The 12,916-nt window shown below is 42.4% G+C and overlaps 1 protein-coding gene and 1 pseudogene across 1 annotated transcript; both read right to left on the reverse strand.

Moving 5' to 3' along the window:
* Positions 1-2,437: 2,437 nt before the first annotated feature.
* On the reverse strand, positions 2,438-4,053 carry LOC119562360 (NHL repeat-containing protein 2-like). The gene is made up of 3 exons (XM_037875524.1): positions 4,045-4,053; positions 3,568-3,975; positions 2,438-3,214 (listed from the first exon to the last, which is right to left on the reverse strand). The coding sequence occupies exons 1-3, from the start codon at positions 4,051-4,053 to the stop codon at positions 2,438-2,440; spliced, it is 1,194 nt and encodes a 397-aa protein (XP_037731452.1).
* A 4,044-nt stretch (positions 4,054-8,097) lies between these two features.
* Positions 8,098-10,133, reverse strand: LOC119562361 (annotated as a pseudogene).
* Between the last annotated feature and the right edge of the window lie 2,783 nt (positions 10,134-12,916).

Consider the following 12,916-nt stretch of genomic DNA (forward strand, 5'->3'; position numbering starts at 1 on the left):
CTTCCTGAATTCAATAACGAGCCTCTGGTTTTTGTTGCCATTGCTATTCATACCCAAGCTGGAAGCGGACCGAGTCGACCTGATAATGCCATCATTTAATAGTTGATTTATTTCGTGATTCAGTATGGCACCCGCCAGCGTTAGCAGATCAAAGCCTACGATGACATCAAAGGCATCGAAATATAGAACGTGGCAACTTTTCCGAAAATTCTCATGAAACATTTTTTCCTGATTTGGCTGGTACCGTGGATGGAACTCACTGTGAATGGGGGGCTTTTTTGCCGCTCCTGTGTCAATCAACATTGTTAGCTTTCGTCGAAAACTTTTCGACCATCCAGCCTGTCGCTCGACAAACGGCAGCAATGAGCGTTCCTTAAAAAATTCAGTAGGTCGTTGTCGCCTAGTGAATCATTTCCCTTAGTAACGTCGGCGACTGTGGCTGCAGCCACGTTCGCGTATTCTTGCTCTTCCTGGCCCGACGCCCATTGGGAAATATTATTCACTCGCTGGCGTCTCAGGCCGGACATTCGCCCAGACGGATATGGTCTTTTCTGGGTAGGACTCTGGGCATTGTTTTCCTGTGGCCTGACCCAGTTTGTCATTTGTCGGAACTTTCACGACGATGAGTCGACATCCATGAGTTCTACCTGGTGTTGATTGGTGAATTCTCTATAATTTTGCCTTGTGTATTGGTCGGCCTGCGGTTCTCTGTCCTGGTTTTGTCTTCTTACGAAATGGGGGTTTTTCTCCTGCCTATTTTGATAGCGATTTCCCTGCCTGTTTCCTTCGCGGTTTGCCCTTTTTCCTCCATTGCCTTTGCATATCGAACGCAGAACTCCTGATGCAATACTCTAAATACAGGGTGCTTATTAATCTGCTACTTAACTTGTTAATTTGTACATTGTACAGGTACGACTTCGTATAATTTCGGTTTTTTGGTTTTGGTGCAACAGGTACCAGGTCTTGCCAAGAAGGACATAAGAGAATAGCAATATTTCTTTTTAAGATGATATCAACTGCTGGGTTCCAAGCCGTTGAATGGCTCCTTGGTTCTGCACCAACAATAATTTTCTTATAACGGCACTATTACAGTCCCAATACGAACTGCCGTGTACAAAAATACCCTAGGTACATTTTTATACCCGTTACTCGTAGAGTAAAAGGGTATACTAGATTCGTCGGAAAGTATGTAACAGGCAGAGGAAGCGTTTCCGACCCCATAAAGTATATATAGCCGAGTCGATCTTGCCATGTCCGTCTGTCTGTCCGGATGAACGCTGAGATCTTAGAAACTATAAGAACTAGGCTTTTCAGATTTGGCGTGCAGATTCCTGAGCTTCTTACGCAGCGCAAGTTTGTTTCAGCAGAGTGCCACGCCCACTCTAACGCCCACAAACCGCCCAAAACTGTGGCTCCTACAGTTTTGATGCTAGAATAAAAATTTTAACTGAAATGTATTGTATTCAATACCCATCGATATTATCATCAATACCTATCGATTGACCCAAAAAAAAGTTTGCCACGCACACTTTAACGCCCACAAACTTCAAAAAATCGTAAGTATGAACGTGGATATCTCGGAAACTATCAAAGACAGAGATCAAAGATTGGGATCTCAGATTTAGATTCCGTAGCCTTGTAAGCAGCGCAAGTTTGTTACGCGAATATGCCACGCCCACAAGCCGCCCAAACCTGTAGCGCCCACAATTTGCATGCTAGATACAAAATTTTAACTGAAATGTATTGGTCTCCTCAATAGCTATCGATTGATCCGAAAAAGACGCGCCCACTCTAACGCCGGTAGGTGGCGCAATTCAATCTCGCTTTGCGTGCATATCTCCATTTCCCTTTGGTCCCTTTAGCTGAGTAACGGGTATCTGATAGTCGAGGTACTCGACTATAGCGTTCTTCCTGGTTTTAATTTAAAATGTTTGTAGTTTTTTGTTAAATAATGGGGGCTTAAACAATTCTTGTTGATTTATAGTTTCTTAATTTCATAAACTAAATTCCTGTAAAAAAGCCGCGATAATATAAACACCTTAGGTGATATGATGCATTTAAAACTATTTATTTAGCTACTTAAATATTTTTTAGAGCTGTTTGGAGCCACTGGGGGATATATCGAATCTTAGTAGGAACCTAGGCCCCCTGTAAAATTTTGAGTAAGAGTTTGGCTGCTCTGGCGCTTACGGTATAGGCTATGGGCGCACCACCTTAATTATCGTTCTGTCGAAATATAGATCTTTTGAGAATGTTTTCCCCTTTCGATTGTTCCTGTAGCAGCTATAAATTCGTTCGATTAAAAACAATTAAATTATAAATTCTGAGTTCCTCTTTAGATACATCCTATGGGAGTTATAGGCCATTTTTTGTTCGAAATTTAGAAGTTGATGTAAACAAATAAAGAAATGGTTCAATTTATAATTTTTAAAACTTTTTATAGCAAGTTTATATTTGATTGATTAATATGAATATTAACATTGTGGATAGGTATGTGTTCTTCAATAGTTTTACCACATTTTATAGATACAGAAATTCTTTTAATAAGGCAACAATTTGAGCGACATAAATTTAAAGAGAATTCAATAGTAAATAGTTCATTGTTGACGCAGCTGAATTCATGGTGAGTAGCCTGCACCTGCAAGTTACACATTCCATTTAGCAAGGTTCCGTATGATGGATATATTTTCAGTGATTGAGATACAGTTTTTAGTATCCACTTCTGAGGGGCTTCTTTTGTAAAGTTAAGTTCAGGCGAAAGTCGAAGACTAAAATGAATCGAAATTGTTTTAATCAAATTTAAAGCTAAGGTCTTAATCGCATGGTCATCATATTTTTTTGATAAACATTTTGGTGCTTCAGTTTGACAAGTTGATGCAATTTGACTAAAATCTAAAACAAATGGTTTTGCTATAAGCGTCGCCACATCTATTATATGTATCGCATGGTTATTGGTGTCAGATACCAGCAAATTCTGACCGTTGGTATCCAAGCATAGACCGGCCGGCCCATTAAATATCAAATCAGTTTTATTTTGACTCGTGATTTTTAAGGTAGAAATATTATTTGAATCGGTGTCAATAACTTTGATTTTATGATTATAAGATTCAGCCACATAGAGCCTGTTATTGGCATCATTATAGGTAACACCTAGAGGGTGTTGAAGTTTCGCGTTGAATAGTTTACCGTCAACGTCGCCAAACGCAAAAAGGTTCTAGAAAAAAGTGATTCATATTCAATTTAAATAATAATCTTAACATATCTATAACTTACAAGTGGGTTACGATCCCCTCCAACGACATGCATCACCTTTCCGTCAATCATAGAAGTTTTTCGTATGCTAGAGCTTTCGCTGTCAGCTATGTACAATACATCGTTTGCCATGGCCAGGCCAGACGGCTGTGCAAATGCGGCGTTCTGGGGGTAGGATTTTACGGTTCTCCTCTAGACCATTTCCTTTAAACGCGACACAGCAAAGAGGTTCAACGTCGCCAAACGCAAAAAGGTTCTAGAAAAAAGTGATTCATATTCAATTTAAATAATAATCTTAACATATCTATAACTTACAAGTGGGTTACGATCCCCTCCAACGACATGCATCACCTTTCCGTCAATCATAGAAGTTTTTCGTATGCTAGAGCTTTCGCTGTCAGCTATGTACAATACATCGTTTGCCATGGCCAGGCCAGACGGCTGTGCAAATGCGGCGTTCTGGGGGTAGGAATTATTACGGTTCTCCTCTAGACCATTTCCTTTTAACGCGACACAGCAAAGAGGTTCAAACTTGCGGAATTTCCACCAAATAATTCCTTCCGGAAAGTAGCCCCAAATCTGATGGGTGCCAGCCATAAATATGAGCACAATAGCTTTTTCAGGCACGTTGCGTTCATCAAGATGAAAGGACATATCCATGTCCCGTGTACGAAATATAGCAACATCCCAGGGCGACGATAAAGGATGCAGAGGTCCTATACCCTATCCGGAGGATAAATTAACCACATTTCTGACATCACTACCTTGAGAAGAACATTCGGGAGTAATAACCTCGATCATCACGACATTGAGAATATCCACGATTAGCAGCTGAGTCTACGTGGGTGTATCGCGCATGCACCTTCAAACCACTAGTACCTGGTCTATGCGGCAGTGTTGTTGCAACCAACAACCCTACCCTATCATCCATGAGATGATTTAAAACCCAAAAAAAAAAAACTGAAAACGCATGTTGTAGCTATTTTATTTTGCTAATTGTTTGATAAATGTAGAATTAATGTTGAATATCAAGCATGATGTCCTTGTGGGGTATATGTATCACACACACACATACAGCGGGGTAATTTTCTATTTTTGTGCTGCTGATAATGATGATTTTGATAATTTTCTACGTTGTTGTTTTTGTTAGTTTGCTGGTGGCCGCACGAATTTGAAATTTGATTTTTTTTGATTTGGCTTTGTTAATTTTTACGTTGGCTCTTTGGCTGCTCTTGATTCGCTGCTTTTGCGTGATTAATCGATCACGAGGAGTCAAACCATCAAGATCAGTCAAAATAGTAACTGTCAACCAAGTAATCTAGAGGGAGCCACAACAAGGCGAGTCGTCGGAAGCAGCGCCGTGGGAAGCATACAAGGAGCAAGATCGCCACGTCGAGACGTTCGGGATTGGGACATCAAGAATCTCCGAATTGAGACACAAGTGGAAGACATCACACGGCTAAGTCAAAGCGTTTGGTTTTCAACTTTGTCACGACCACACTCTGGCGAATCGCCCGGCGGGTCTGTCAGAGTCAAGAAAGTTGTCTAAGACCCAGGGTACGCGTTGGCCTCGAACAGCAAACTGCCCAAAGCCCCGAGTGCCAAAAACGCCGAACTACTAGTCAGGAAAGGCGAGCGAACGACCCGTTGAGGCATTCAAGAGGCGTTGTCCTGGAGAACATGTCCATGGAGACATCGGCAGCGACACCAGCAGACATCACCGGCAGCAACGTTACCATCGCCGCGCGGAGCTCATTGGGGAGCGCAGGAGCGTCGCGGACGTCAAGCATTAGGGTGAAGCCGGGTGGAACGTTCGCACCAGGCGTAAAGCAAAGTGAACTGCTAGGCAGCTTCCTGGTGTTAGCCTTGACTGTCAGCGCGATCTGAACAAGAACTTAGCGGGACCGTCCGGGACAGAGCAAGGGACAGGTATTGCCTCGAAAGGAGTTGGCCTAGAGAGCAAGGCTTGTTCACCCTAGTCTGAGAACGGTGACGCTTCCCTAAGCCCACAAGGCCGAACTCTCTGCGAGTCCCATTCGCGAAAAGCGACCCCGACGCAGCGCGTCGGCAAGCGAGCAGAGGCGGCCACTACGAGCATCCCGAGACACAGGAGCCAGCAGTCGTCAAGTCAACGCGTTGACAGGCCAGGACGAGGAACATCGGCTGCCTGTGGAACCAGAGCGGGGAGATACGGGGGCCAGCCCAGCCACACACCCGCTGTATTAATAACACGAGAATAAAACCCACTGTTACCATTCAAACCCTGTGTTTTCTCACTGATCTACGAGCAGACACGTCATATAAATTTGGTGGGACGAACACACAATCTTCTGAGCCAGAATGCTTGGGATGGGATAGCGGTCGGCGATGGTTCGTTCGTTTAACTTCCTGAATTCAATAACGAGCCTCTGGTTTTTGTTGCCATTGCTATTCATACCTAAGCTGGAAACGGGCCGAGTCGACCTGATAATGCCATCATTTAATAGTTGATTTATTTCGTGATTCAGTATGGCACCCGCCAGCGTTAGCAGATCAAAGCCTACGATGGCATCAAAGGCATCGAAATAAAGAACGTGGCAACTTTTCCGAAAATTCGCATGAAACATTTTTTCCTGATTTGGCTGGTACCGTGGATGGAACTCACGGTGAATGGGGGGCTTTTTTGCCGCTCCTGTGTCAATCAAAATTGTTAGCATTCGTCGAAAACTTTTCGACCATCCAGCCTGTCGCTCGACAAACGGCAGCAATGATCGTTCCTTAAAAAATTCAGTAGGTCGTTGTCGCCTAGTGAATCATTTCCCTTAGTAACGTCGGCGACTGTGGCTGCAGCCACGTTCGCGTATTCTTGCTCTTCCTGGCCCGACGCCCATTGGGAAATATTATTCACTCGCTGGCGTCTCAGGCCGGACATTCGCCCAGACGGATATGGTCTTTTCTGGGTAGGACTCTGGGCATTGTTTTCCTGTGGCCTGACCCAGTTTGTCATTTGTCGGAACTTTCACGACGATGAGTCGACATCCATGAGCTCTACCTGGTGTTGATTGGGGAATTCTCTATAATTTTGCCTTGTGTATTGGTCGGCCTGCGGTTCTCTGTCCTGGTTTTGTCTTCTTACGAAATGGGGGTTTTTCTCCTGCCTATTTTGATAGCGATTTCCCTGCCTGTTTCCTTCGCGGTTTTGCCCTTTTTCCTCCATTGCCTTTGCATATCGAACGCAGAAATCCTGATGCAATACTCTAAATACAGGGTGCTTATTAATCTGCTACTTAACTTGTTAATTTGTACATTGTACAGGTACGACTTCGTATAATTTCGTTTTTTTTTTGTTTTGGTGCGACAGGTACCAGGTCTTGCCAAGAAGGACATAAGAGCATAGCAATATTTCTTTTTAAGAAGATATCAACTGCTGGGTTCCAAGCCGTTGAATGGCTCCTTGGTTCTGCACCAACAATAATTTTCTTATAACGGCACTATTACAGTCCCAATACGAACTGCCGTGTACAAAAATACCCTAGGTACATTTTTATACCCGTTACTCGTAGAGTAAAAGGGTATACTAGATTCGTCGGAAAGTATGTAACAGGCAGAAGGAAGCGTTTCCGACCCCATAAAGTATATATAGCCGAGTCGATCTTGCCATGTCCGTCTGTCTGCCCGGATGAACGCTGAGATCTTAGAAACTATAAGAACTAGGCTTTTTAGATTTGGCGTGCAGATTCCTGAGCTTCTTACGCAGCGCAAGTTTGTTTCAGCAGAGTGCCACGCCCACTCTAACGCCCACAAACCGCCCAAAACTGTGGCTCCTACAGTTTTGATGCTAGAATAAAAATTTTAACTGAAATGTATTGTATTCAATACCTATCGATATTATCATCAATACCTATCGATTGACCCAAAAAAAAGTTTGCCACGCACACTTTAACGCCCACAAACTTCAAAAAATCGTAAGTATGAACGTGGATATCTCGGAAACTATCAAAGACAGAGATCAAAGATTGGGATCTCAGATTTAGATTCCGTAGCCTTGTAAGCAGCGCAAGTTTGTTACGCGAATATGCCACGCCCACTCTAACGCCCACAAGCCGCCCAAACCTGTAGCGCCCACAATTTGCATGCTAGATACAAAATTTTAACTGAAATGTATTGGTCTCCTCAATAGCTATCGATTGATCCGAAAAAGACGCGCCCACTCTAACGCCCATAACGTTTAAATCTGTCTACCGCCGGTAGGTGGCGCAATTCAATCTCGCTTTGCGTGCATATCTCCATTTCCCTTTGGTCCCTTTAGCTGAGTAACGGGTATCTGATAGTCGAGGTACTCGACTATAGCGTTCTTCCTGGTTTTAATTTAAAATGTTTGTAGTTTTTTGTTAAATAATGGGGGCTTAAACAATTCTTGTTGATTTATAGTTTCTTCATTTCATAAACTAAATTCCTGTAAAAAAAAGCCGCGATAATATAAACACCTTAGGTGATATGATGCATTTAAAACTATTTATTTAGCTACTTAAATATTTTTTAGAGCTGTTTGGAGCCACTGGGGGATATATCGAATCTTAGTAGGAACCTAGGCCCCCTGTACAATTTTGAGTAAGAGTTTGGCTGCTCTGGCGCTTACGGCATAGGCTGTGGGCGCACCACCTTGATTATCGTTCTGTCGAAATATAGATCTTTTGAGAATGTTTTTCCCTTTCGATTGTTCCTGTAGCAGCTATAAATTCGTTCGATTAAAAACAATTAAATTATAAATTCTGAGTTCTTCTTTAGATACATCCTATGGGAGTTATAGGCCATTTTTTGTTCGAAATTTAGAGGTTGAGGTAAACAAATAAAGAAATGGTTCAATTTATAATTTTTAAAACTTTTTAAAGCAAGTTTATATTTGATTGATTAATATGAATATTAACATTGTGGATAGGTATGTGTTCTTCAATAGTTTTACCACATTTTATAGATACAGAAATTCTTTTAATAAGGCAACAATTTGAGCGACATAAATTTAAAGAGAATTCAATAGTAAATAATTCATTGTTGACGCAGCTGAATTCATGGTGAGTAGCCTGCAACTGCAAGTTACACATTCCATTTAGCAAGGTTCCGTATGATGGATATATTTTCAGTGATTGAGATACAGTTTTTAGTATCCACTTCTGAGGGGCTTCTTTTGTAAAGTTAAGTTCAGGCGAAAGTCGAAGACTAAAATGAATCGAAATTGTTTTAATCAAATTTAAAGCTAAGGTCTTAATCGCATGGTCATCATATTTTTTTGATAAACATTTTGGTGCTTCAGTTTGACAAGTTGATGCAATTTGACTAAAATCTAAAACAAATGGTTTTGCTATAAGCGTCGCCACATCTATTATATGTATCGCATGGTTATTGGTGTCAGATACCAGCAAATTCTGACCGTTGGTATCCAAGCATAGACCGGCCGGCCCATTATTGATATTTAATCAGTTTTATTTTGACTCGTGATTTTTAAGGTAGAAATATTATTTGAATCGGTGTCAATAACTTTGATTTTATGATTATAAGAATCAGCCACATAGAGCCTGTTATTGGCATCATTATACAAGGGTGGTCAAAAGTATTTTCACAAAAAAAAAGTTAAATATATTCATAATTTGAACTTACATCTTGTTAACTTTGGCATCAATGGAAAGGTAATTTAAATGCCGTTTGAATGATACAATACATTTCTTAACACATTCAGTACTTATTGAAAAGGACGAATTTGTGTGAAAATGTCCTTTTTGAACTTTTTTCCTCGACTTGAAAACTTAAATTTTTTAATGCAAAAAGTTTCTTCAAACAAAAATAATAGTAACTGCAAAAAGAATTTTTCAAAAATCATTTTGCTTATATTTTTTATGATTTTTTAAAGGTGACACTGTCGGAAAAAATTTGTATGAAAAAGAGAAAAATATGGCTAAAATGCATGTTTCTAAGCATTTTCAAAAAATCATAAAAAATATATGCAAAATGATTTTTGAAAAACTCTTTTTGCAGTTACTATTATTTTTGTTTGAAGAAACTTTTTCCATCAAAAAATTTAAGTTTTCAAGTCGAGGAAAAAAGTTCAAAAAGGACATTTTCACACAAATTCGTCCTTTTCAATAAGTACTGAATGTGTTAAGAAATGTATTGTATCATTCAAACGGCATTTAAATTACCTTTTCATTGATGCAAAAGTTAACCAGATGTAAGTTCAAATTATGAATATATTTAACTTTTTTTTTGTGAAAATACTTTTGACCACCCTTGTAGGTAACACCTAGAGGGTGTTGAAGTTTCGCGTTGAATAGTTTACCGTCAACGTCGCCAAACGCAAAAAGGTTCTAGAAAAAAGTGATTCATATTCAATTTAAATAATAATCTTAACATATCTATAACTTACAAGTGGGTTACGATCCCCTCCAACGACATGCAACACCTTTCCGTCAATCGTAGAAGTTTTTCGTATGCTAGAGCTTTCGCTGTCAGCTATGTACAATACATCGTTTGCCATGGCCAGGCCAGACGGCTGTGCAAATGCGGCGTTCTGGGGGTAGGATTTTACGGTTCTCCTCTAGACCATTTCCTTTTAACGCGACACAGCAAAGAGGTTCAAACTTGCGGAATTTCCACCAAATAATTCCTTCCGGAAAGTAGCCCCAAATCTGATGGGTGCCAGCCATAAATATGAGCACAATAGTTTTTTCAGGCACGTTGCGTTCATCAAGATGAAAGGACATATCCATGTCCCGTGTACGAAATATAGCAACATCACAGGGCGACGATAAAGGATGCAGAGGTCCTATACCCTATCCGGAGGATAAATTAACCACATTTCTGACATCACTACCTTGAGAAGAACATTCGGGAGTAATAACCTCGATCATCACGACATTGAGAATATCCACGATTAGCAGCTGAGTCTACGTGGGTGTATCGCGCATGCACCTTCAAACCACTAGTACCTGGTCTATGCGGCAGTGTTGTTGCGACCAACAACCCTACCCTATCATCCATGAGATGATTTAAAACCCAAAAAAAAAAAACTGAAAACGCATGTTGTAGCTATTTTATTTTGCTAATTGTTTGAGAAATGTAGAATTAATGTTGAATATCAAGCTTGATGTCCTTGTGGGGTATATGTATCACACACACACATACAGCGGGGTAATTTTCTATTTTTGTGCTGCTGATAATGATGATTTTGATAATTTTCTACGTTGTTGTTTTTGTTAGTTTGCTGGTGGCCGCACGAATTTGAAATTTGATTTTTTTTGATTTGGCTTTGTTAATTCTTACGTTGGCTCTTTGGCTGCTCTTGATTCGCTGCTTTTGCGTGATTAATCGATCACGAGGAGTCAAACCATCAAGATCAGTCAAAATAGTAACTGTCAACCAAGTAATCTACGAGGGAGCCACAACAAGGCGAGTCGTCGGAAGCAGCGCCGTGGGAAGCATACAAGGAGCAAGATCGCCACGTCGAGACGTTCGGGATTGGGACATCAAGAATCTCCGAATTGAGACACAAGTGGAAGACATCACACGGCTAAGTCAAAGCGTTTGCTTTCCAACTTTGTCACGACCACACTCTGGCGAATCGCCCGGCGGGTCTGTCAGAGTCAAGAAAGTTGTCTAAGACCCAGGGTACCTTGCCCGACCAGGCAGAACCTGGCGTGAAGGACGAGCGGTGGATCGATTTGTGGTTCCAAGACGCGTTGGCCTCGAACAGCAAACTGCCCAAAGCCCCGAGTGCCAAAAACGCCGAACTACTAGTCAGGAAAGGCGAGCGAACGACCCGTTGAGGCATTCAAGAGGCGTTGTCCTGGAGAACATGTCCATGGAGACATCGGCAGCGACACCAGCACACATCACCGGCAGCAACGTTACCATCGCCGCGCGGAGCTCATTGGGGAGCGCAGGAGCGTCGCGGACGTCAAGCATTAGGGTGAAGCCGGGTGGAACGTTCGCACCAGGCGTAAAGCAAAGTGAACTGCTAGGCAGCTTCCTGGTGTTAGCCTTGACTGTCAGCGCGATCTGAACAAGAACTTAGCGGGACCGTCCGGGACAGAGCAAGGGACAGGTATTGCCTCGAAAGGAGTTGGCCTAGAGAGCAAGGCTTGTTCACCCTAGTCTGAGAACGGTGACGCTTCCCTAAGCCCACAAGGCCGAACTCTCTGCGAGTCCAATTCGCGAAAAGCGACCCCGACGCAGCGCGTCGGCAAGCGAGCAGAGGCGGCCACTACGAGCATCCCGAGACACAGGAGCCAGCAGTCGTCAAGTCAACGCGTTGACAGGCCAGGACGAGGAACATCGGCTGCCTGTGGAACCAGAGCGGGGAGATACCGGGGCCAGCCCAGCCACACACCCGCTGTATTAATAACACGAGAATAAAACCCACTGTTACCATTCAAACCCTGTGTTTTTTCACTGATCTACGAGCAGACACGTCATATAAATTTGGTGGGACGAACACACAATCTTCTGAGCCAGAATGCTTGGGATGGGATAGCGGTCGGCGATGGTTCGTTCGTTTAACTTCCTGAATTCAATAACGAGCCTCTGGTTTTTGTTGCCATTGCTATTCATACCCAAGCTGGAAACGGGCCGAGTCGACCTGATAATGCCATCATTTAATAGTTGATTTATTTCGTGATTCAGTATGGCACCCGCCAGCGTTAGCAGATCAAAGCCTACGATGGCATCAAAGGCATCGAAATAAAGAACGTGGCAACTTTTCCGAAAATTCTCATGAAACATTTTTTCCTGATTTGGCTGGTACCGTGGATGGAACTCACGGTGAATGGGGGGCTTTTTTGCCGCTCCTGTGTCAATCAAAATTGTTAGCATTCGTCGAAAACTTTTCGACCATCCAGCCTGTCGCTCGACAAACGGCAGCAATGATCGTTCCTTAAAAAATTCAGTAGGTTGTTGTCGCCTAGTGAATCATTTCCCTTAGTAACGTCGGCGACTGTGGCTGCAGCCACGTTCGCGTATTCTTGCTCTTCCTGGCCCGACGCCCATTGGGAAATATTATTCATGCGCTGGCGTCTCAGGCCGGACATTCGCCCAGACGGATATGGTCTTTTCTGGGTAGGACTCTGGGCATTGTTTTCCTGTGGCCTGACCCAGTTTGTCATTTGTCGGAACTTTCACGACGATGAGTCGACATCCATGAGTTCTACCTGGTGTTGATTGGGGAATTCTCTATAATTTTGCCTTGTGTATTGGTCGGCCTGCGGTTCTCTGTCCTGGTTTTGTCTTCTTACGAAATGGGGGTTTTTCTCCTGCCTATTTTGATAGCGATTTCCCTGCCTGTTTCCTTCGCGGTTTGCCCTTTTTCCTCCATTGCCTTTGCATATCGAACGCAGAACTCCTGATGCAATACTCTAAATACAGGGTGCTTATTAATCTGCTACTTAACTTGTTAATTTGTACATTGTACAGGTACGACTTCGTATAATTTCGGTTTTTTTGTTTTGGTGCAACAGGTACCAGGTCTTGCCAAGAAGGACATAAGAGCATAGCAATATTTCTTTTTAAGAAGATATCAACTGCTGGGTTCCAAGCCGTTGAATGGCTCCTTGGTTCTGCACCAACAATAATTTTCTTATAACGGCACTATTACAGTCCCAATACGAACTGCCGTGTACAAAAATACCCTAGGTACATT

Source organism: Drosophila subpulchrella, unplaced genomic scaffold, assembly GCF_014743375.2.
Source record: "Drosophila subpulchrella strain 33 F10 #4 breed RU33 unplaced genomic scaffold, RU_Dsub_v1.1 Primary Assembly Seq429, whole genome shotgun sequence".
Lineage (NCBI taxonomy): Eukaryota > Metazoa > Arthropoda > Insecta > Diptera > Drosophilidae > Drosophila > Drosophila subpulchrella.